Raw genomic sequence first — 25,596 nt, 5'->3', positions numbered from 1 at the left:
TATATATATATATATATATATATATATATATATACATACATACATAAAGTCAACAGAAAACCAAGTTTCACCAGGCAAATGAGGAGAACCTGAAGCATGAAGTAAAAGACAAAGATAAATAGGAAAATTGGCCTCAAAGCAATCACAGAGAACTCAGCAAACAGAAGGGCACAAGTCTAACCACTAATTAATACAGTCAGAAGATATTACTATATGGGAATTCCCTGGCAGTCCAGTGGTTAAGACTCCGCGCTTCCACCGCAGGGGGCTCAGGTTCGATCCCTGGTTGGGGAACTAAGATCCCACATGCCACATGGTGCAGCGCAGCCACAACAGACAGAGAGACAGAGAGAGAGACAGACAGACAGGGCTTAAAAAAAGAAGATATTACTATATGATAGTAATTCTTATTATATCCATAAGCAAGAATAGGATACTATGAAAAAAAAACCTTCAGAGAACCAGAGCAAGCGCATTGAAAGCTTGATTGTTGAAATGCAATCAAAAGAAAAACTGAGATAAAGTCAACAGAATCACCCAGAACACAGAGAGGAGATGGAGACTATAAGAAAGGAGGTTAAGATCACCAATCTAGCAGGTCCAACATCTATATTATGAGTCCCAGAAGAGAAGAGAACCATTGGGTTGGGGAATATCTAAGACAGTCTGCAGCTCCATGAAGGAGTACGTCAGTCTTCAGATCTTAGGGCCTAGCAAGTATCCAGCATCTTGAATGGGGAAAAAAAAGGATGACCAGCAGATACTTACTACAAATTTTGGAACACCAAGAATAAAAACATGATCCTAACAGTTCTCGAGGTGGAAAAATCCTAGCTATACTACTTAGCATCAGTGTCATCTGACTTCTCAGCAATAACATGAAATGTTAGAAGACAACGGAGCAATGATTTTATCCAAGAATCTATACTTAATCAAACTTTCCATCAAGCTGGGGACAGAAGAGACATTTTCAGATATGCAAGAATCCCAACACTCTTTCTCTTAGGAACTTACTTTGGCGTTGTATTTCAAAAAATGAGGGAATAAAAGAGAACAGTAAAGGGAAATTCTGAGGTGACAAAATAGGCTTATAAAACATCTAGTCTAGATTGAGGCAGAAAGATGGTGGGCTCCAGGAGGGAGGTCTTGAGTGAAAGGTATAAATACAGGTTAGAAAAAAAGAAAGGCAAGTATAAGTTCCAAGAAAAAAAAAAACTGTATTAAAAAAATTACGATCCAAATATAAAGCAAACTAAAATGTGGCATGATTTTTGAGCAACTGATGGAATATGACAACAACAAAATCTGATTTGGCTTTGACGTAAGAACATTCTCCTTACAGGCCCAGGAACTGTGACATTAGACCCACAGAAAAAGCAATTTATTCCTATCATATAACTTGGCCTCCTGGCAGGGAACAACATTTACAGTCATAATAATATAAATGTCATTTATTGGCTTTCAATTTAAAAAAACCACCTATGGACATAACAAGGAAGATTTGCTTGTGGCTATAGGCCAAAAATAAATAGTTAACAACTGTGACAATATAAAAAGTATAAGTGTAGCTGACAGGAGGTATGATAAGGTAGTACCTCTTATCACAGGTACTAATATCCTCATTAAGAGATGGTGCTGAAAATTGATGGATTAAGAAAGAAAAGGATGAAAACAAATAACATACATTTCAAATGCTGGGATGAGAAACTGTGTGAGCTAAATCTTCATGTTTCAAACCAGTTGACATCTCAAAAAGCACGAATATAAGCATTTTTTCTTTCTTCCACAGTTAGTAAAAAGGTAACGTAAAGAGTGAAACTACTAAAACAAAAACTGTCAAGAGAGAGATGCTGTTCAGTTTTGTGGGGTGGGACCATCTCTACATTATCTTTCTCTTATAAACTATTCTGGGTTATGATGTGCTACCATGTGTTACTTTTGTAAAAATGAAAACATATAATTAAAAAAAGAAATGAGTACCACTTATTCTCTCTTCATGCTTTTGTTCTGGGTTAAATATAGTAGCCAGAGAAAGTCTCACTTTGGCCCAACATAAATTTAAACTATTTAATGACAGTTTGGATTAGCTACTATTTAGAAATCCTATTTTCCTCCCTCAGTCCACAGTAGTTCTCAGTTCTCTGCTGCTGATAGCTGTATGATCTATTTAATCAGAAAATGATGACCTTCAAGGATGAACTCCGTAGTGCATCTTGTCTCAGCTAACTGTCTATATATTAAAAGAGAAAACCTATTTATCTATATCTGTATCTCTTCGCTTATACTGTAGGAGGAAACTAATGCTTCTGGGTTTCTGCCTCTAAAGAATCTTGCTTGTGCACCTTTTCTATTCCTCCTCTAATATTTTCCACTTCTTTCCCTCCTTTTTGTACTTTCCCTTTGTATCTTAACAAGGGTAAAATATTTCCCTATCTTAACCACCTCTGCATCAAGAAATGCCTGATCCTGATTCTCCCTCCAACCACCACTATTTATTGGTTTTTAATGGCCCAACTAACTCCTTAACTGAATGACTTGTCTGCTGCCTTTATTTCCTTGTTATCACATACCTCTTTAATGACCTCCCATCAGGCTTTGGTTTCCCACCATATGACTATGACACTAACTTCTTTCAGGTTTTCCAATGATCTTCTGCTACCCATAGACAACAGCTTTCCTTAGTCCTCATATTTCCTGGCCCCTCTTCTCATAAATCTTTCATGATGCTGTATGAAGTTTTCTCCCTTCTTTAGCTTCCTTAACTGACTGGCTCCTCTTCTCTTTCCCAGCCCCCTAAGTACAACCCTTAGCCCCTTGTTCTTCTGTTTTCATTCCCTTACCCACTTGCACACCTTTCATCACTGCTTCAAGATCGATGATTCCCAAACTAGGTCTGTATTTTTAACTTTCTACAGGACAATCTACAACAATGTACAATCTAGCTCATCAAAAACTGAAAATACAGGGCTTCCCTAGTGGTGCAGTGGTTGGGAGTCTGCCTGCCGATGCAGGGGACGCGGGTTCGTGCTGCGGTCTGGGAGGATCCCACACGCCGCAGAGCAGCTGGGCCTGTGAGCCGTGGCCGCTGGGCCTGCGCGTCCGGAGCCTGTGCTCTGCGGCGGGAGAGGCCACAGCAGTGAGAAGCCCGCGTACCGCAAAAAAAAAAAAAACAAAACTGAAAATACATTCAGCGAGTTTTTCTTCCCATTCCCTCCCTGCCATCAGTCACATCTTTCTTCCCTCAGTTCCCCAAGTTTATAAACTTTGCATGCTTTCTTCAGCCAACTCTAATCAGTCATCAAATCCTGTTATTATTATTTTAAAACATTTTTCTCAGTTATCTTTATTCCTCCATTCCACTGGCCACTACCACAGAGCACTCTGAATGAACTGGTTCTTTGGTAAGTCAAATATTAATTTGCACAAGGGAAAAAACCTATCCATATAACCCAGTGGCCAGACATTTTACACAATGAAGGACTCCTGTCACATTAATTCTTGGTTTATCTGGTTTGTAACATTGAGATTATAATCTATCAGGCTTGTTAAAAATAATTTAAGGCATCAAAGAACTCTACAGAAAAATGACAATTTCTCTAACAGCAGGAGGTCTCCTGGTAGATTAGTTTTGAAGGTACTGCATAAAGAGGTGTATTCACTTAAAGGCACAAGTGACAAACAGCAACCCCAGAATGCTCATAAACTCCGGGGATCAAACTGGTAAACCCTTTTAAAAGCATTCCTCTGCGGCTCTGCAAAGATTTCTCCTATCGCAAAGGTCTAATCACTGTGATTTAGTGAAGTTGAGTGATCAAAGTTCAACAGAGCTGTATCTCAATTTTCCCAAGTATTAGGTGCTTATCTGCTACTCAAAAGCACTGCCAGGTTGTTTATCTGCAGTTTTCTGTTCACTGGAAAACATAACCCCCACTGCTGGACTTTCCCTCCACATTCCAGTAGCCCTCTATCACTTTAGGTTAGTCTAACACTAACCCTAACTCTAACTCTAACCCTAACCCTTGTACTAAGGCACTAAATTCTAAGCATTTCACCAAGAAGATAATTCTTTAAAAGAAAAAAAAAAAAACACATTTGTATATTTTCTCTTAATAATTAGCATAATTTATCCTCCCTGTCTTTTTTTTTTTTTTGCGGTACGTGGGCCTCTCACTGTTGTGGCCTCTCCCGTTGCGGAGCACAGGCTCCAGACGCACAGGCTCAGCGGCCATGGTTCACGGGCCCAGCTGCTCCGCGTCATGTGGGATCCTCCCGGACCGGGGCATGAACCCGTGTCCCCTGCATCGCCAGGCGGACTCTCAACCACTGCTCCACCAGGGAAGCCCCCCCCGTCCTCACTTTTAAAAATAAACATTAGTTACATTTCTTGCTCTCTAAAGCTGGAATTAGTTGTATTTATGTTTCTGTACTTATTCTGTCTCTTTATGGTATAAGCTCCCAGGGGCAAGATGCATGTTTAGCACTTCTTTTGCATGTTCCTACAGAATCTACTACAGGACTCTGTCACAGTAGTCTTTTAATAAAGTACTAGACTGGCTGACTAACTACAGTGTCTCCAGTTGTCCTATATTCCATGTAAGCAACCACTTCTGAAGGTGTGATCTATAACCACAACAGCAGGCAATACAATAAGATCACGGCTTTAATTGGCCATGATTATGAAATATTTCTGAAACTCTTCTCACCAGGGGTGCCTTAGAAGCAGACACAGGTATGAGGAATAAATGCCAGCCCACCTGCTGGCAGGAGAGGCAATGGGATGCCTCTGCAGATAGATGAGCAAGCAGGAAAATGGGTAACACAACTTGTCTTGGAAGCAAGCAGCACGATGAGGCAGTAAAAACCCATCAGCATACATCATCCTATCACAGCCTAGTGTCATTCCCAGCCTCTATTAGCCCTCACTGCATCAGCGCAAGTCCCAGACACTTTATCCTGTTTATAATTGCTGATGAGCAGTAATAAGGGCTCCATGCCTCAGCTCCGTCCGTTCCACTTCAGCACACACCTATTAGGTAATAACTTTTATTTACAGCCTTGCCTGATGTGCTGTTCTATTAGTACAGCCAGGAACTGAGGAGGGCAGAAAAAAAAAAGTCTCCTTAATGGGCAGTATCATTGTGAGGCTCGGATGATTTATAATGCAGCTCTGTGGTTGTTCTATCCCGCTCCTGGTTAAGACTGCTTCAGGAAAGCCACATTTCTAACACGCTGCCCTCCAGCAGGCACACAAGTGCTATGGAGCAGAACCTGAAAGGCACCCCCCAAATCCACCCCCCAAAAAGTCCAAAAGTTTCAAAGGAGGAGAGGGGTATTAAATTCCCTTGATATCCTTTTTAAATAGTGTTGGCTCAGGCATTTTGCCCCAGTGGAGCAATAGAACAACTAATTAATGGAAGTTCAGGGCTTTTCTCCTTGGTAAGAGTGCAAGCTGTGATAAAATAAATGACCATAAAGGCAAAAAAACAGTTGTAACTGCATTCAAGGATCCAAGCAACCTGAATTTGCACAAAGCACGTGGACCACAAGCAGCTCAACACCAAAGCCTAGGACGGACAGACGGACACACACACACACACACACACACAATAGCAACAAAGCTCATCACACTTCCTTTTTCTCTTTATACTGGAGTGCATTTTTATCCTTCAAGTGCAAAAATTCCCCTTGACAAGACTGGCACCCTGGCTTGATATTCACTTGTATCAGCCTTTTCTCAGAGGGGGAGCCACTGCTTTTCACAAGTTAAAACTCAACCAAGGCCTCTGAAACAAGCCTCTGACTTCAAGTTCAGCAAACTTACACATACAAGTCTAGCTGGCCTGTAACACAAACACAGGAATTGGTGGCAATGGGGCCTAACTCTCATTTAGGGGTACAAATGAAAAACAGTAAGCTTTCCTTAAACTTTTCTGAAATCTATACATCGTGTGAGGTGCTTTTAAACTTACCTGATATTATTTACATATTGAGTATCAAATCATCTTATTATAATGAGCCTTGCTACCTCATTCTATTCTTTAATATATGCAACAAATCAAGCACATTAAACTTTTTACCAAAAAAAACAAAACACCAAAAAAACCCCACAAGAAAAAGCATTTAGCAGATTATCTCCCTTCCCAGTTATCCACTCAATGGACAAAAACCACTGTCAGTAAACAATCACTGTGGCATACCATGATAACTTGTGGCTTTTTTCCTATGTCAAACATAGCAAGATGACACCTTCTAGCTTAGAGAAATTTTTGCAGTCTTGCCTAATATTTGGTATTCGTCCCCCACCCCAGGATTCAAGATGATGAGTGCACAAGGTAAAACATTTTTTTTAATACTTTTCCCCTTGCCGTGACAGTTTTAGTATGTTGATCTTTCTTCAATGGTTACATTAAATACTAATAAAAATGACCACCTAGACAGGTGGGATAGGGAGGGTGGGAGGAGACGCAAGAGGGAGGAGATATGGAGATATATGTATATGTATAGCTGATTCACTTTGTTATAAAGCAGAAACTAACACACCACTGTAAAGCAATTATACTCCAATAAAGATGTTTTTAAAAATGCTAATAAAAAATGAAAGGTTTGTATCTTCCCTAATATTCTCCTGATGGGAACTTGCATATTACATAAGTAGGTCAAATTTCTAATTTTCTATCTCAAATGCTGATATTGCAGACCTGAGGGAAAAGCTATACCTGAAGGACCAGAAAAAAAAGAAAGAAAAAAGAACTGAATTACATAGTTGACCTCACACCCAAAGCCACCTTCCTTCCTTTAAAGCGTCACAGAGTCCTTCTGAGAAGAGTTACCTACAGTGTATGATACTGACCAATACAGTCTATAGTCACTGACTCAACTCTCTGGGATTAAATGCACTGTTTCCATGAATACTGAATCTACCAGGAGATAAAACACACAACTGTAGGTATTTCTAAGATTTATAGGGCCACCTCTGATTTAACACTACCACCCTTTAGCTTCTGGATCAATTTAGAAGATCTTATATAAACCTCTTGGTAACATATCGACAATGAGACATTTCCCTTTAACTGGCATCTGAACACTGATGTGGAAAGTGTTTAGCACATCAATCTTCTCTGAACTCCCAGGTGAAAAGGAGTTTCTACTCTTGTCTTTGTAAGAACAGACAATAATATCATGAGTAGGCTGCCTGAGAGAAGTGAGTCAAGAAAAGGTTTGGGGGGAAAAAAAGGAAACAATGAACAATAACAGGCTATCTAGTTCATGTCACGGTTTATCACACTGAAATAGGTGACCCAAAAGGATAAACATGTGCTTTAGCAAAGAAAAGAAGAAAGAGGAGAGGGGAGGGGAGGAGAGATCAGGCAAGGGATATACAGTTAAAATGAATTAGCATGCTTCTTATAGAGTGGAAAGACAATACTTTCTGGGAAAACCTGCCTTGATGTTTAATGGGACAGTTTCTAGTCCCATCTGCTTTCATCTTAGGCAATACTACAGCTCCCTTATGGCCCCACAAATGGTTATTTTACTTGCTATTCTACTAATTATAATCACATTTTTAACATACACACAGCATTTTAAAACCATCATTTTTCAAGTCTATCAGAGAGAATATTATTTACTCAACATATTTGCTGGAAGAAGAGTAAAAGTGAATATAAGATATAGTGGAGCAAAAGTCTGTTGACAGGACCACCTAGTCTGTAAACCTGTCTGTAACTTTTTTCTTATTTTAACTTCAGAAATGAAAGGACTATAAAATGAAAAAACAAACAAAAAAGGCATATAAGAGTGGTGAACTAGGGAAGGAGCAAATTCCTTTTTTTCATGTGCTAAAAAGTCAACCTTGATAAACTCAACCTAGGGCCTAGAGCTAAGAACTGGTTAATGCCCTACTTGGAAGGAGAAGGGTTCTTGGGTTGGTCACTGCTAAGGATTCTACTGGAGGGAGACTAAATTTTCCAAGGAAATTTAAGACAAGGAAGGCATGGTTCTATCTGCCTATTACAGCTTAAATTTTCAGGTTCATCAATGGCAAGCTCCAACAAATAAAATACAAAATAACATTTCTTTTGCTGTAACTCTACAAATTAAGTCTTACCAAAAAAAAAGATTACATAACATGTCTTTAAATAAGAAATCCTAAGAAAAGGCAACAAACCTCTTCCCCACAAGACACTTTAAACATAAAAATATGACCTCATGAAGGTATTCACCTAAGTATCCAAATACATTCCCCAAAAAGTTGACTAAAGGAGATGACTGCAGCTCAGATTACAAGTTTTGTTTAAGGTATAACTTGATAGTTAGAAAAGATGAAGGACAAAAGGGAATCTTCTGGTAGCTTGCTGCCAAGAAAGCGAGCTCTTTCCTTCACAATATACGTGTTCTTGGCAGGAATGTTGTGAGAATTAACAAGGGAACATGTGCAAAACATTCTGAGCTCTTTGAAAAAATGTAAGCGTTCTCTAGTAATCTGAAGGTGTGATATACTTTAACTCTCACATTCTAACCAAAAGCAACCTGGGACTTGGCAGTCTTTGCTGACTGTAGATATCCCAGAGCACTACAAAGCCACAAACACCTGCACTTAATTTTTCTCTCAAATACCAAAATGATCAAGGTGCCATTATTTTTTTCCATCTAAAGATCACCGAGTTTAACTGTTAATGCTATGTGACTAAAAGCCAGCATCTAAAGAAAAGCCTTTCCCACCAAGCTCACAAACACGAACTGATCTTTCATTTGCCACTACTGCTGCCTTTTGCAATCTGCTTCTTAAGACTCACAGCTACCAAAGAACAATTTCTTAAAGGGTCCCCTCCCCTCTCTCACTTTTGATGGCTACAGACCCACCACTCTGCACTGCTGTCCACCTCTCCAAATTACAATACCCTCTGATAAAACAGCAGTCACCTGAGATACAAATAGAGACACTTATCAACCACTCAGGCTACATTCGTTCCTTGACTTATTAATAATGGATCTAATGCTAACCTTTAGATCTAATTTGCAAAGTACTAAAAAGAAAATGACCTGTGTACTGAAGAGGTCACTAACTTTTTTTAAGTGCACACTCCCATCTAAGACACTGGGTCATGTACGTTTAATATGTATTTGTATGTGTATTTGCTGATTTTAAACTATACATATGGGCTAATACATAATTATGAAATTAATCTGCGAAACAGAAATTTTAAAGGGCTGAGATAAAGAGCTTTTATGATTTTCTCTCCATACCTCACAGACTGTACCTTGTATGCCCTTCTTCAGAGACCGGTGACTTAAAGAACTTTATTCTAGCCTAAGTATCCTTTTTCTAGCACATATCATTATTAAGCTGGAGGCTGCTTTAGGTCCAAACTTATATGGATAGATTGGCTGGGAGGGAGTCAGTAAGATCTAATTCAGAGGGCTTTACTCTATGGCTCCTAAAAAATGACACCACTGTAAAAATTTTTTTAACATCTTTATTGGAGTATAATTGCTTTGCAATGGTGTGTTAAAGTAATTATTTACTATCAGCTGTGCCTGAAGCCCTGTGCTCTGGAAGATCTCTAGGAGAGCTACTATCACTGTGTGCCTTGAGGTACAAGCACCAGAGCATGTGTTAGAGGCATTAGTCCTATTCTTGAACAATCTAGACACCAAGAACACAGAAACACTTCAGCAATGTAACACTAAAAAGTGTTGATTCATAAGAAAAATGTTCAGAATCCCCACCATGGGCAACCTGCTGATTTTAGGACAGAGAGAAAGATGGAGACAAAGACAGTCAGCTTATGGTTCTCAAATCAAACCATTTAATTTACCTCTGAAAATCAGGCAGCTCTGTCCTCTAGAGTCGGGGCCATTATTTCAGGCTAACTGGAGGAGCCTGAGGGGGCCACTGACCGGCTACTTGAGAAGAAGTACAGCAAGCTGAACCTGATGACCTTTAATGTCCACAGTGAGAAATCTCAACCTTCCTTCAGGCTTTCTAGGAGATGACCTGCACATTGCATTAATTTCCTTCCAAGCCAGAAACTCTCAATCTTTTTCTAGTTAAGAGGGATGTATTCACCTAAAAGAAGGCCTGGAAATGTGTGACTGAGAGCTCAATGTCCCACTTATCATTTCATGTAAGGAGACTTTAAAACATTACCTTCAGTTCCTACTATAATACTGACATGCAACAAAGAATGTGATCAACATAAAGCCAATTAATGAAACTAGGCATGGCAATGCATTCTGGTACTTCTAATCTAACTCCTTTCTGCCTAAAATACCGATTGATGTGTTACCAACACTATCTAATGACTGGCCACTGTATACACATAATCTTTAATGGTAAGACAATATAATAGCAGCTACCATTACTGAAGATCTATTATGCAAGCTTTACATGTATCATTTCTTTTCTTACATCAAGCTATGAGATTTATCACCTCATTTTACAGATGAAGAACAAATTTTGAGATATTTACTTAAAATCACATTTTGTAAGGGGTTAGGCTAGGATCTGAAACAAGACCTGCTTCTAGAATTCTGTTTCAAAAACTATGTCACTACCTGCTATAATTCCAAATCTGTGTTTCTCTTTCTCCACATTTCATTCAGTGATAGGCTTTGTACTGTCTGGTTAGGAGCATAAATAATTACGATAAAATATGATATGATAAGCAGTAATATGATGTAGTGAAAAGCAGGCTTTAGGATCTGAAGGATCTGTGTTCAAGTCTTGACTCTATTACTTACTAGTAATATTACCCCAGGAAATATATTTAAATTTCTGACTGCCTGTCTTGGTTAACTGTAAAAGAGGAATAACTATCCTGCAGAACTGTTCTGAAGATTAAATATGCATGTATGTAAAGTATACTGAATGGTGCCTGGTAATGTAGTAAGCATGCAATAAATGGTATTAGTATTTTTAAATACACAAGATAGCATGGGAACAGAAAGGAGGAAACAGATCTGCCTAGAAGATGAAGGACACAAGTACATGATATTCAGGAGGGGTGCCTACTAGTTTCAGTGTCTAAGCTGAGCACACAAGTCTCTTTCCTAAGTCTCTCAGGACGACTCAATGCGCTCGAGGCTCACGCCTTGATGATACCTGAACATGTCAGTAGTGCTAACCATAAACCCTGTCCTGAGGGCCAAAACTGGAAGGAAAAAAGAAAGACCAAAGTAACCTGTGTGTGTGTGAAGCGTTGGACCTGTAATCAAAGGGCTCGAGTGTTTTTTTAGGCTTCTGGCTGGAGTGGGTAAGAAGATGGCTCTCGGACTTCCCTCTGGCTAAGCAGGACGGTCTGTCTCACCCCAGGGCACAGTTCTCTTCTGTCTCAATCAGGAACTCCCCAGTGGAGCTTGGGTACTGAGCACAGGTGGGATGGGAGCATGTCAGGACTATCTCACACAGCCCTGCCTCAAAACCGGTCATTTGGAACAAAAGAGTAAAATTAAAGTTCCTCAGAGTTCAATGCCTGGATGTTACTCTGAAACTGTGCAAGGACAGGCCTGTTTGAGGTTAACATCAAAACTATGAGTATTTAAAGGGGTTGAGGTTTCAGTGTAAGTCCGTACACAGAAGTAGTTTGTGCTATTTCTGCTGGGGAGTTAAAAGGACTTTTTAAGTTATGAAAAATACTTTGCGACCTTTAGAAAAACAAAATAATTATTTTGACTCTTTCAAATATAATTCTTAAGATACTCTAAATAGCAGGCAGCATTACTTAAAAAGGCAAATATTGTCGAAAATAAATTAAGCTACAGAGTAAGGGAGCAATGGGCATTATGAGTGCTCTTTAGAGAGCTACAAGATTCATGGCTTCATGCTTAATACAAATGTCACAGATGCACTAAGGTTTTTTTGGGGACTCCATGTATCTGAAAAGAATGATTTCAGCACACCCCATGGCTTTAGCACAAATGAAAGGAAATAATTTTCTAAAACTATTAGGACACTATACTAGTCAGTTAGCCTGATTATCTGTACTATAACTTCTTTTACCCTCCAGCCATCATATTTAAATAATGTTTTTTTAGTAGGTCCACGACTTATACAAATTAGCCACATGCTAGAAACTGGGCAATGATTTGCATTTTCTGTATGGTTTAGGTCTTAATAACATTCTTCAGACATGGGGAAGTAGGTAAATTTTGATGTCCACCTTCTCGGTTCTAGCTGCCAGCATTAACTCAGTGAATCTGACCTCCAAGAGCATCACTCCGACCTCTACTCACACCCCACTCCCAATACTAAGCACATAATACATCACTTCACAAATCATGGAAGAAATCAGAGCGTACTCTGGCAAGGACACTGCATTAAAACCAGTAGCTAATGCCTGTGAATAATTCAGGTAAGAATGAATCCAGGTAAGAATGATGTACGTACCTGTACCACAGGATCTTTTGGTTGGTGTGATTAACGAGACATGAGCTGTATCTGTGCATGGCCCACCTGGAAACAGAAAGGCAGGTACATCAGTTAGGACATATCCTCCATATACCCAGAGCTCCTATATTGGATAAAGAGAAATCTAAAAAGGAAGGGATCAACCTGTAAATATGCATAAGGAGGGGTATTAGGAAAGATGAAGGTGGTGATGGTAGTGGTAGGTTAATTCTTAGTTCAGTAATTTAGTCTACAGGTCCATATTCTTTCTACATTATAACATGCTTTTCATAAAAAATAATCGAGTCTCACATAATGTTAAGACATTAAAGAAAAAAAATTTAACTAGAATTCTGATCTGGGTAAGAGTAAATTACCCATAAGTTTGGGGAAATGAGTTTTTCCACAGACAAATAAGCAGGAATACTCCTTCTCAGGCTTATCTCAGTGGTCACCCTACTTTTGAATTTATTGCAAAACTGGCCTTATTTAAAGTGGGGGTGACTCCCTGAAGAAGAAACAGCTTGTCAGAAGAAGTAAGGATCACTGTAATATTTAAAGACAGCACTGCTGACTAAGGAAGAATATCTAGTTTAATTATAAAAATACGATACCAAGAGAGCCTTCACGCAATCTTTGTGGGCCCAGGGATCTGATAGATAGGTGTAATTCAAGAATATGCAAGAGGGGCTTCCCTGGTGGCGCAGTGGTTGAGCGTCCGCCTGCCGATGCAGGGGACCCAGGTTCGTGCCCCGGTCCGGGAAGATCCCACATGCCGCGGAGCGGCTGGGCCCGTGAGCCATGGCCACTGAGCCTGCGCGTCCGGAGCCTGTGCTCCACAACGGAAGAGGCCACAACAGTGAGAGGCCCGCGTACCGCAAAAAAAAAAAAAAAAAAAAGACACAGAGGAGAAATGGGAGGAAAACCAAGTAAGTGTGTTGTTAATGTCAAAGAGCACGTAGCAAATACCTACTATGTGCCACCACAGGTTAGTCTCATGCTCTGGTGCTTATAATCTTGTTAGAAAGACAAAATTTGTTTACTTAAACAAAGAACAATACATGATAGCAAAAAAGAGCTGGATGCGAAATGATCAACTGCCAAAGAATATGGAACAAGTAATAAATGCTAAATGTAATCAGGAGGAAGGATTACACTGGCCAGCATCACGTGGACATACTTCTCAAGGATTTGAAAATGAGGCAAGAATAAATTAAAACTTAGAAAGACCAAAAGAACAGGGCATTTCAATTGAAAAATTTTCTACAAATGTCACATTCACCAGAGAAAGCTTAACATACTAAAATTCCAGAGGAGGCCCAAATGGGCACTGGCGACATAAACATAAGTAACGTGGAGAGACAATGAGCTGCAAGAAAACCTAATACAGACCCCACATCCTCGAAACCCTCTGGGCACTGGCTCTGTAGGTCCATAAAATGTTATAGCTTCTGCTTCCATGTGTGATTTTTTTGTCTTTTGTTTTTTTGTTGTTAAATGAATCATTCTTATTTCTGGGAACATAAGTAGTTAAGTCCTGCAACTATTCTTTATTTAGTGAGTAATCCTGGGTAAGTATCCTTAGTTTCTTTAACCAAAAAATGGGGATAGTTAAAATTGCCCATAAGCCACAGTGTTAATGAGATCATCTGTACAAAAAGACTTCATAAACTATAAAGCCTTATGTTATGTATCTTCACTTTCTCTCCCATGAGGTTTTATGCACCCAAGGGTCAAGACTCACTTTGTCATCTACTCTTGGGTCATGACTGTATGGACAAAGGGCACTTAATAGTGTTCAATAAGTGACCACCACAAGCCACTTGATTGAATCAGTAATGTACATTTTTTAAAAACCCTTTTTTACTGAGGTTTAACATAAAGAGAATGAAGTACTAGAATGAAGTGCACAAATCTTAAGTATATACCTTGAAGGATTTTAACATATATATAATTGTGTAACAACCACCAGATAAAAATACTGGAACATTTCTGGAATCCAGAAAGTTCAAGGGTACATTTTTAAAAAGATTCCCAAATCTTGACTTTGGAAATTTGGATGCAATAGGCTGGGGTGCGCATAGGAAGAGATTAGTGTACATTTTTAAACCAGCTGAGCACGATGTACATTAAGAGCCCAGTTAGTTCCAATCTCTGGAATCACTTAACTCCCAGCTCAATATATGGCGAAGACCACTGAGCTCACACAACATCGTGAGCCACACAAAACACAAGCATCAATAACAGCTTAACTAGCAGAATATTTTTTTAAAGGACGTAAAATAATTCAATCAGTAAAATTATAAGAGCAGAGAGAAACTGGTTAAATCAAAACCCCTAAAGAAATTTGGCTGGGACTCATGAATTAACACTCCCATGTTTACAAATGCAATCTTTACCTCATTTGTAGGTTGAAAGTTTTATCTTTTTGAAAATTCCTAATGAATGAATTTCTGTAGGTTTCGGCAAATACACAAATAACTTCAAGGCTACCTAGCATATCTCAACATGCATCATCATGAAAGTGTTCTCCAGAGAGCTTGTTAAACTAACAACCCAATCCAAAGTATTCACTACATTATAGTAAAGTACAAACAGAACCATAATTGAGCCAAAACAAACTGACAGCAAGAGTAACTGGCAGTGATAATATATCCCAGCTTTGATAATTGGACAATATTATAAACAGAGAGCTTGGAATTAAATTTGATCTGGTAGACTATAACCTATGAAACTCTTTAAACTCCAGAACAGATGCACGTGAGCACTGTACATATATTCTATATACTAATTGTGCTGTCATATAAAATTCCTATACTCTCAAATAAAAGGAGTAACCACAGGAGATTAAGGTATCTACCCTTACACAATTAATTGCAAATCAACTCTGTTAAAATGAATGCAGGAGATTAAGGGCCACTCAAGCGGAACCTTTTCAGGTTTGAGTCCACAACAATAAAAATATAACATGAGTCCCATGTGGGTATAGCAAACAAAGTAATTTTGAGAGTTGATGGTAAGGGTCAAACTCAGGGCATCTGTTCCATCAAGGAATGGAGTTGGCTAATGTCTGAGAGGGGGGCAGGAGTATGTTCTCATAAATCATTGTAAATTTTGCTCCTATTTTTGGCTCTTCGTCCTCTTCTTTCCAAACAGAAGGGTAGACAGAGCTAATACCTGAAGAGTAGGATGAAGAAGTCTTTTCTTGCCTGGGTCCTACATTCTACAGGTTAATGTACTGATGGGTGTGTGTGTGTGTGTGTGTGTGTGTGTGTGTGTGTGTGTGTGTGTGTGTGTGTGTGTGTGTGTGTGTGTGTGTGTGTGTGTGTGTGTGTGTGTGTGTGTGTGTGTGTGTGTGTGTGTGTGTGTGTGTGTGTGTGTGTGTGTTGATCGGAATTGGAAGATTGGTAAAATAAATGCATTTCTAAGCTCAGAATGATTCACACCATTACCCTCTATCCTATATTAGTAGCAAGTGAGTCTGGAACAGTAAGTTTGGGGTTGTTAAATATTAAAAATAAAACCACAGTTAAGGTGCCTTGCTTAATATGACAGACTCTGGGAATTCTGAACCAGACAATATCAAGATTAACTCATCTAAACTTTTAGCCCATCACACCATGAGTGTCTGTTGCTTTCTTTTGCTAAAGCAAAATTAAACATGTCAAATTTTTTCAAGTTTCTTCATTATCTGAAGATACTTAATACTATCATTTTTCATTTGATATTACATTCACAACTTTTTCCTAAGTTTCAACAATTCAGAGTCTGGAATCTGCAAGTAAATAATGTGTGTGGTAGCTTGTGGTTTGTATTCTTAAGTCTGAATACTCTATCTTGTCTTTTAAGGATGTTTCTATTCTTGTATTAAAGGTGTCATACATAATGCAGCACTATGGATCACATTTGCAATTCCACGTGAGAGCCATGGAATGAAATTCTTCAGCTGTATTACCAGCAACTAGAAATCTTTACAGCCTTTGCAACAGGGTAGTGGATTTTCTTAGGGAACCAGTACTGATTTCAGCCAGCCCTGTAAAGTTGAAGACAGGGGTCAAATCTGCATACTAAAAGTCACTGTAACCTGCAAAACCAGAAGGACTGAATAAAGGTATCCCGTCAACTATTAACATTCACGTTTCAAGCCAAAGTGGCAGGAACCTTTTTCAGCCTCCTATAGAGTTAGTTACTGAGCATGTCAAAAAACACTGAGCTACCACAGTAGTCAATTCAACTGACTGGTTGAAGACTATGACTCAGGAGAAAGACAAGAACACAGGTATGGAGGGCGGCTGCATTTATGCTGGTTATCATCTTAGGCACTCAAAATCTAAGGCTGAGTAAATATAGAAAAACAGTATTTCTCCTTAACCTTGAAAACAGAGATCAACAATCTACCCAGAAACGTTTTGTTAAAAGAGATGTGATGAGTAGTTATTTTTGCATCCTGATTCCACTAGCCCCCATTGGCTGCAGTTATACCATGTGCTAAACCACATCAATTAGGAAAAATGGACTGTCAAGAAGTCAGTCAGCTAAAAATTGCCAGAAGCTCAGTAATCAAATATTCTACTACCAGCTTTCATGATAACTGCAAAACATTAATACACAAAAATAGCCATTCTTTTTGTAGATTTATAACACTTCAATATTCTTGCTTAATTAGCATGACATTTACATAACAGTATCTAATTAATTTCTAACTAAGGCACTGTGGGCTAATTAGAAATGCATCATCCTTTTTTAACCAGCTTGTCAATTCCACTCTGTCATAATCTGTACATTGTTTACCTTTGCAACATCTCACTTTTCCAGGCTTGCTATTCAAAAGGTGATTTCAGACAACAGATTCATGAGCTACAATTCTCCCTCCACTCTAGAGATTCATAATATCTTATGGGAGTCTTTTTTGATGAGCCATCCTTAAAAAAAAAAAAATCTATGCAATGGAGATAATGAAATAAACTCAACACTGTCTCCTGATGTGGTCATATTAAGAATGTAAAACTATCTTTTAAAAATATTCAAAGAATGTATATTCCTTCAGCAGTAAAACATTCTTTCTTTAAAAGCCTTCAAAATACACACGGATACTTCAAATAGTAAATGGTAATAAATATTAAGGACAGACCAGAACGCACAAGATAATAAGCCATCTCTTCAGAAAAGAAAACCCTATCCTCCAACTTCACCCTAAACCTGCAATTCACAAACTGTTTTAATCAGAAAGGACACACCTAATCTGTCTACATAATTGAGTTTGAAGTACACCATCGATTATAAATAAGGATGCATAAAGATATAATGAGTGGGAATCTAAGTTTACAGAAAATCTTCAGCCCCGATAACAGCCCTCCCATTTCTCCGAATGAAACTTCCAAATTAAACCATTTACGAAGCTTGTTACAGAATCTTAAGTTTTAATCTCTCAGAAATTCTAATCCTAACTCACTGCATGATTTTTCACACCATTTAGCTCTAAATCAGGGATTCATGAGAAGGGGATTTCCAAAGTAGGTAAGAAATTGCTATTGGTAAGCTCTCTGTTTTGTTCATAAAAAGGGTCTCTCAACAAAATTTCATTACCATTCCACCCCGACTCCCCTAAATAATTGTAGCTGGTCAGCTCTGCAAATATTAGTGTGTGTGTTTGTGCGTGAGTATGCTTATTAGTCTATCTGCACAACAGAAATAAAGTTTAATTCTCCCACAACGTCTTCCTCAGGGAAAAACACTACAAGCAAAATGAAATCAGGAATGCTTTCCATTTGCCCAGTACTGACAGACTCTTCTATGGTAGCGTGGACATCCCTGTTGGGGCCAGGGTATGCGTTTTGGAAGAAATGCTCTCTCTTGACCCAGCAATGGCCTTAATGGCATGATCTTTAGGGGTAGTGGCAAAGTCTTAAGCTTCTTGGTACCCTAGCATATGAGGTGTTCAAAATATGTTTTTCACTACTGAATGAAAATGATCCAGGCTAAAATCAATTATTGAACATGCATATCTATTCAGAAGGGAAATGGAACTATTAATAAACAGTTGATTTTCACCATATTTACATGTTAATTTAGCACAGCAGTTCTCAAACATTTGCATCTTAGGAACTTTTTACACTTAACAATTATTAAGAACACAAAAGAGCTTTTCTTTATGTGGGTTATATCTAGTGATATTTACCTTATCTGAAATAAAAACTGAAAAAAAAATTTTAATTTTCATTTAAAATTCACAAAATAATTAATGTCAACATAAAAACATATTTTTATGAAAAATAACCACAAATTTTAAAAATATAAGAGCAGCCTGGCTTAAAGAAGAAGCCTGGATTTTGACATCTGCATTCAATCTGTTACAATGGATTGCTTATATGAAGCATATGAAGAAAAATCACCCTTACATGGATATATAGTTGGAAAAGGAAGGACCTCAGGGACTCTGTGAATGGGTCCTGAGGACCTCTATAAGTCCTTGGACCACACTTTGCGAAAGCCTGGTATAGAACAAAACAGGTTAATATAATTTCCATCTTCTCCACACTCTGCTCACATGCCAACTGACTGTTCTAGTCCTGCAGAGACCCATCAATGCACTAGTACAAAAAGTAGTAAAAGGTTTGCCCATTCTCAACAAAACATTAATATTTAAATAAATGAAGGCAAGAATAGTGGAATAAACTCTAGAATTATAATTTCAACCCAGAACATTCTATTTCTGCTACTTATGTAGGAAGAGTAAAACCATGTTTCATGTAACTCAAAGGATTCTGAGCAGTTAAATCTGTTTGTTTTTCAGATGTGATCTCTCACCTAGAACCCTTGTAACCAAAAAAGAGCATCCCGTACATTAAGATACCGACAAACACTCACCACTAATACTCCGAAATGTGATAAAGTCCAACAGCAATTAACACTGAATTTCTAAGACACCACTATCTTGCGGTTCAAAACTAGAAAGAAACCTTTTTTGAGAGGTCAAAATATCACCTGGCAAATGAAGTCAGTTCTATTTTTAGACACTTGTTTCTGTGACAAAGCATACTTAATATGAATATGAAATCGGGAGCTGTCACTTCTCCAATTTAGACTTCAGTTCTGACTATTTACAGGCTTAACTAAGGCCCAACTCAGGTTTCTATATTTGCATTTTACCATCAACACAAGCATGAATCTCATAACATTAATGAAGAAACCACTCAGTATTACAAGAGCTTTTATTTTTTTGACATATTTTAGCTACCAAGAGTGTTCTCATAAATCTTGTCCTGCATCTGCAAATGAAAGAATGCACTGCCTTCCTCAGAAAAGGAAGTGACCTGTGCATGTTCTCTATAAGAGGCTTCAGAGAAAATTAAAAAATACGTCTATTTAGGCCATAGGTACTGCCCCGTGGACATTTAAAAAGAATTCTGAACATAGGTGCCCTTCTTCCCTGACCCTGTGCTGAGCCTCTCCTGTAAGTAGCTGTACCACAGCTGGCAATGTGTTCAAAGTGTCAATGATTGAAAGGAAACTTAGCCAAACCTCCTTGCTTTACAGAAGTGAACACTAGCAGGTCTTACCAACAGGACCTATCTTTGCAAATAATAGTTGAAAATGTCACAATTTGAATTATGTAAAGAAGTGTTTATATTGATATTTGGGAATTTTAAAAATTCCTTGCCAACATGGCATCCTATTGTTTATTAAATCTAAAGAATCCTTTTGACAGATGAAAAAGTGAAATAAACGGTTTATGAAGCAACAGAACATATGAACACAAAACATAAAGTTACATGTAGTCATTTTTTGGCATGGGCAGCTCTGAATTTTCAGAGAGAAGTTCACAAACACCATTAAAATATATTCACGTAAGTTTAAAATAACTACTTCTAACACGCAAATAGATAGATGACCCTATTATATGGTTTTTTTTCAGCCAAACACTTCTGTCATAACAAAAGTCAGATTTAATTTAAAATCAGCACAGAGTCACCTATTACCTGTATCTAGACAAAATAAAAACAGTATGACAACTGCAAAGGGCTAAAGCTATGTGATGTGTGGTTGTTCACTGTGACCTTTACTTTCACAGCCCAGTGTAGAGCATTTCATTTAATAAGAACATAAAAAAAATCTGCATTTGCAAAGAGGGGGCAGTGATGATGCTGCTTCAAAACCTAGTATGAATATCAATAACTGTATAATCTCATTAAGTGCCTGAGGAAACCTTTATGGGAAACTAACCTTTCAGATTTGCAGACTTCTTAAGGGATCCTTGAAAAATGGGTGTTTAAAGTTTGCTAGTCTCTCTTGCAAAGGGGAACCTTGAAGAGGGAAATTCAGGTGATAAAAGAAATACCCATAAGCAGAAACTGCTCTTTGACAACAGGCAGGTGGCTATTTGCAGTTAAAACAACAGAAAAAAGTCTCTCATTATGCTAAAAGCTCTGTTAAAAGAGATGAATTGTCACCACAACAAGACAACCAAATTTCAAAATTAGGTAGGGCAACTGCCTTTTTGAGTTACTTCACCTTGAGGTTACTGAATGGCACAGAAAACAATAAAAATATTAAGTAGCTGCTCAAAACCAGGTTCAGGCAATGAGAAGCCTCTCTTTAGTGTATCAAAACACATGAGCACATGAAGGTTCTCAAAAGTATGAAAAACTAGTAAACTTTTCTAAATATTTAAATCATTTACTGAGTATTGCCTTGCTGGGTGCTATGGGGCAGAGCAAAGCAAAATTAAGTCTCTGCTAATTTGGGGTATAACCTCTAAATTGGTACAGAGAGATGAGATTCTCATGTCAAAGAGGTGACCAACACAATATGTGATTAGATGTTACAGGGAGGAAGTTAGGAATTCCTTGGAGGAAGCAAGCGTGAATGAAATGTTTCTGAGGTAGGCTTCCAAGAGCATGAATAAAAATGGTAATATGAGTTGCCATGGTGTCTTTTGGGGACAACAAGGATCTGGTTCAGTTCAGAGCTGAGTATCAGTGCTGGGAAAGGTAGGAAGGTCAAAAACAATGAGGTTCCAGATTATGTGGGGGAAGGATGTCTGATACAAGATTAAGAATCTGGATGATCAAATAGGCAGTGATGAGTCAATAAAAGAATTCCCTTTTTTGTTTAACATGATGTCAATGGGGATTCATCTGACTAGTTTATTGACTAGGACAAGATGAGAAGCAAGAACAGTCTAAAGATTATGGCTGTAATCCTATGAAAACACAATGGTGGCAATAACAACTTCCCAGACCTTTAATATTTCTCCATTGAGCTAACACTAGAGGATCATAAACAAAGACAAATTAGGAAATATAAACAATATTAGACTAAGAATAAGATTTAGTTTGTGTACTTGGTACAATACATATTCTAAAATTAAGAGCACCTTTAATAGAAAAAAATTTTTATATAAGAATATGTTCCAGTAAATTCCAATAAATTTAGAAATGTAGATGAAATAGACATTTTTATAATAATACTAATTGCCAAAACTAACTTTAAATGAGGTCGAAAATATAAATAGTCCAATATCAGATATCAGGCCAATCAGTTTTATGAATAAATTCTTCAAGCTTTCAAAGAACAGATACATTACACAATGTCAGAACATAAGACAAAAAGCAGTGTTAGGGCACAGGAAAAGATGAAAAGCTTTCTATGAGATTAATGTAACTAGTATCTAAACTAGACAGGAATAGCATGCCCACCATATACAAGCACACATGTACACAAAATTAACTCACTTATTAAAAAGGTACAAAACTTAAAATAAAATTAGCATTTTGAATCCATCAGTACACTGAAAGAACTAACAGAGTTTATTCAAGGAATGCAAAGATGGTTTAACACTGGAAGTCTATTAAATTAAGAGATTACATATTAATGGAGAAATGTATATGATCATCTCAACAGATGCTGAAAAGCATTTTATAAACATTCCTCTCTGATTTAAAAAAATTAACAAGCTAAAAATAGAAGTTTCTTAACCTGATAAATAATATCTACAAAAAAACCTGTAGCAAATACTACATTTATGTGGGATATACTAATATATTTCACATACATTAGTAATAAGAAGTAGTATCAGAGTTAGGAACAGGAAATACATATATAAAGCTATAAAGAAGAATTTCTAACAAGAAATGTATAAGGATTACACTAAGAAAATAATAAATCTTTACTCAAGAATATTTAAGAAGGTTTGAACAAATGAAGACAAATGATATTCCTATATGAGAAGGCCCAATAATGTATTAAAATGTCCATTATTCCCAAATAAACCTTTATTTTCAGTGTAAACCCAATTAAAAATCACACTGTAATTTTCAATAGAATTTGACAAAGTGCACTGAGAAGAAAAAATGCAAAAAAACAGCCAACAAAATTTAGAAAAAGATAAACTAAGGGGGAACTAGCTCTATCAGATCCCAATACTCACCACAAAGTTATTTTCCAGTCTCAGGAATATACAGTTAGACCAATGGAACAAAATAAAAGAGTCTAAAAACAGATTTACATTTATAAAATAGTGACGGAATTCCAAACCAGGCCTAACTGATAAGTGGTTTTGACACAATTGGTTATCCATTTGGAAAAATAATAAAGGTAAATCCCTATACCTCATAGCATATACAAAATAAATTCCAGATGGAATCAAGAGCTAAATATAAACTGTAAAATATGAAGAAAAATATTTTTATAACCCTGTGATGGAGAAAGCCTGCTAAGAAACACACAAAACTAGAAGACAAACTAACAGACTTGAATTTTAAAATCTGTGAATTTTCTAATGGAATACAAGGCACCCAAATCAAAATTAAAAAGTCTTAAGTGACATACCGGAAGAAAATATTTACATGATATGTAACAAATATATAAGAATACATAACAAATATCCAGAATATATAAGGAGCTCCTACAAATCAGTAAGAAAAAAAGGCTAACAAAAAAATAAGCAAAGAATACAGATAGACAAATCAATGGAGACACAAATAGCTAATAAACATATGAAACAGTGCTCAATCTCACTATCAGGAGATGTCAGGTAAATGCAAGTTAAGATAAGCTTTTCTTGGGCTCCCCTGGTGGTGCAGTGGTTGAGAGTCTGTCTGCCGATGTAGGGGACACAGGTTCGTGCCCCGGTCTGGGAAGATCCCACATGCCGCGGAGCGGCTGGGCCCATGAGCCATGGCCGCTGAGCCTGCGTGTCCGGAGCCTGTGCTCCGCAACGGGAGAGGCCACAACAGTGAGAGGCCCGCGTACCGCAAAAAAAAAAAAAAGATAAGCTTTTCTTTTGCCTGTTGCCCCCCAGAAAAGAACACCTAACGTTGGTAAAAGTATGGGGAAAATGCTCACTCAAATAAAGTGGCATATAGGAATAAAGTAGTAATGTCATTTTGGAAATTAATTTGGCGGTGTATATAAAAATTTTAATACATATTCTTTGACTCGTTAGTTCCTCTTCCATGTATTTATCATGGAAAAATGATACATGCACCATTACTTATATTTAAAAATGTTTACATCATGTGGTTTATAGCAGTAAAATATAAGAAACAGTCTCAAAAAAAAAGAGATAATAATAATACAGAATACTACAGAGCAGTTTAAAAAGAATTAGGCTGACCTAGAAAGATCTCTAAAATATATTGTTAAGTAAAAAAGCAAGTTACAAAACAATACATATAGTATGTTCTCATTTGTATAAAGAAAACCTTATATTTATGTAGACATGTATATAACTGCATAGAAAAAGAATATATATAATCCAAAATAAATAAACAGTGGTTATCTCTGAAAAGAGTGGGAATTTGGGGGGTGGGGAACGGGGTGGAGGCATTAAGAATATTTTCACCTTCTAACATACATAAACCTGTATGTCTTTGCTTTACTTGTATACTTAAAAAATAAAGTAACTTAAGACAAAAAAGAGGGCAGCAAATAATTAATTTAAAAGTCATGGTTTTGCTTTAATTTTGACTCTATTTTTAGACTACAAAAAAGGTCAGATGACACTCTAAGTGCTTGAACAAGTTTTGATCCAGCTAACAATGTGGAATAGAAGTAATTTCCATAAGAAAACACTGCTAAACTGGTCAGTCCTTTTGCATTTTGACCAGGATTCATTCAATGATCCCATACATTGATTCCTGGTGAATTACAACCATTCAATTCAATACAGCATATAACTGTACGTTATCAAACTGTACTGCAAAGTACCAATCCTTTTAGAACACAAGCCCTAATAAAAGCACCATGCTTTACAGAATCAGCTTCAAGATAAATAAATGCACTGGAAAAAAAAGTACCTTTAAATTAAAATCAGAAGAGACATTTAAAATTTTGGCATTCTTCATTATGGGAAAGAATCTCCCACTTTGATACTATTATATATCAGAAAAGCTCCATCTGTTGTATAATTATCTCTGATAAATGGCCTGATGCTCCAAGCTTCATTAGAGAAAAAGGAAGAGAAAGACACATACAGAGAGAACCGTAAATAAATCTCCTCACCATATTTCACTTAAAACCAGCCCAGCAGGAAGGCATAAAATATTTTTAATAGGTAATATTTTCTGAATGTTCTACTAGAATAAGTCAGCCTGTTTTGCACACTATCTGGTCTTCAAGTAGGCATAGTCCAAAAAGGGAAAACTAGTTTCACTTAGAGATTATTATAAATTTAATTGGTAAAAACAGACAAACATGAAGTTCAGCCACTCAGTGGCAGTGATATTAATTTTCCAAGGGACAGATCTGTCAGACAGGAATGAAGACTAGCAGCCAATGAAGCCCAATTCATGTTCAAAGACCCAAGGGCAGTTTAGCAAGGAAATCTGTTAAAATGTGCCACCATTTTATTTTTTAAATGCCTGGGGAAGTTAGGCTATGACCAGGAACCAGTTTCCAAGGAAACAGTGGAAATCTCTTTGTTCAAAAAAATTAATTTAACACACAGATAAAGAATGCTCTCAAATTTCTGTTTTGGGAATCACTGTCATATTAAAGGAAAATCCAGTCAGCACTTGGAAAATGAAGCTTTATTCATTAAAAGTCTTCACTAACATTTCAGTTAGTATGGTTCTCACTTTTTCTGTATATTTTCTTTTGGTTACAACAAAATCATCTCTTGGGTATATATAGTAGAGAAGAACAGGAAAAATTTTCAGCATTATGGATGAAAAAAGGCCCAGAGCTGAGCTCTAGCCCTGTCATGT

At 37.3% G+C, this 25,596-nt stretch overlaps 1 protein-coding gene across 2 annotated transcripts in view; it reads right to left on the bottom strand.

Annotated features, from left to right (window-relative positions):
• The window catches only part of ZFAND3 (zinc finger AN1-type containing 3), a 337,867-nt gene that overhangs the window by 58,578 nt on the left and 253,693 nt on the right, over positions 1–25,596 (bottom strand). For both annotated transcript variants that reach the window (XM_060307446.2, XM_070046699.1), the window contains exon 4: positions 12,389–12,454. In XM_060307446.2, coding sequence (XP_060163429.1) covers positions 12,389–12,454 — 66 coding nt within the window. The remainder of the gene's footprint in view (positions 1–12,388; positions 12,455–25,596) is intronic.

Source organism: Globicephala melas, chromosome 11, assembly GCF_963455315.2.
Source record: "Globicephala melas chromosome 11, mGloMel1.2, whole genome shotgun sequence".
Taxonomy (NCBI): Eukaryota; Metazoa; Chordata; class Mammalia; order Artiodactyla; family Delphinidae; genus Globicephala; species Globicephala melas.
The sequence above is the reverse complement of the archived record's forward strand: the minus strand, read 5'-3'. Positions and strand labels throughout refer to the sequence as shown.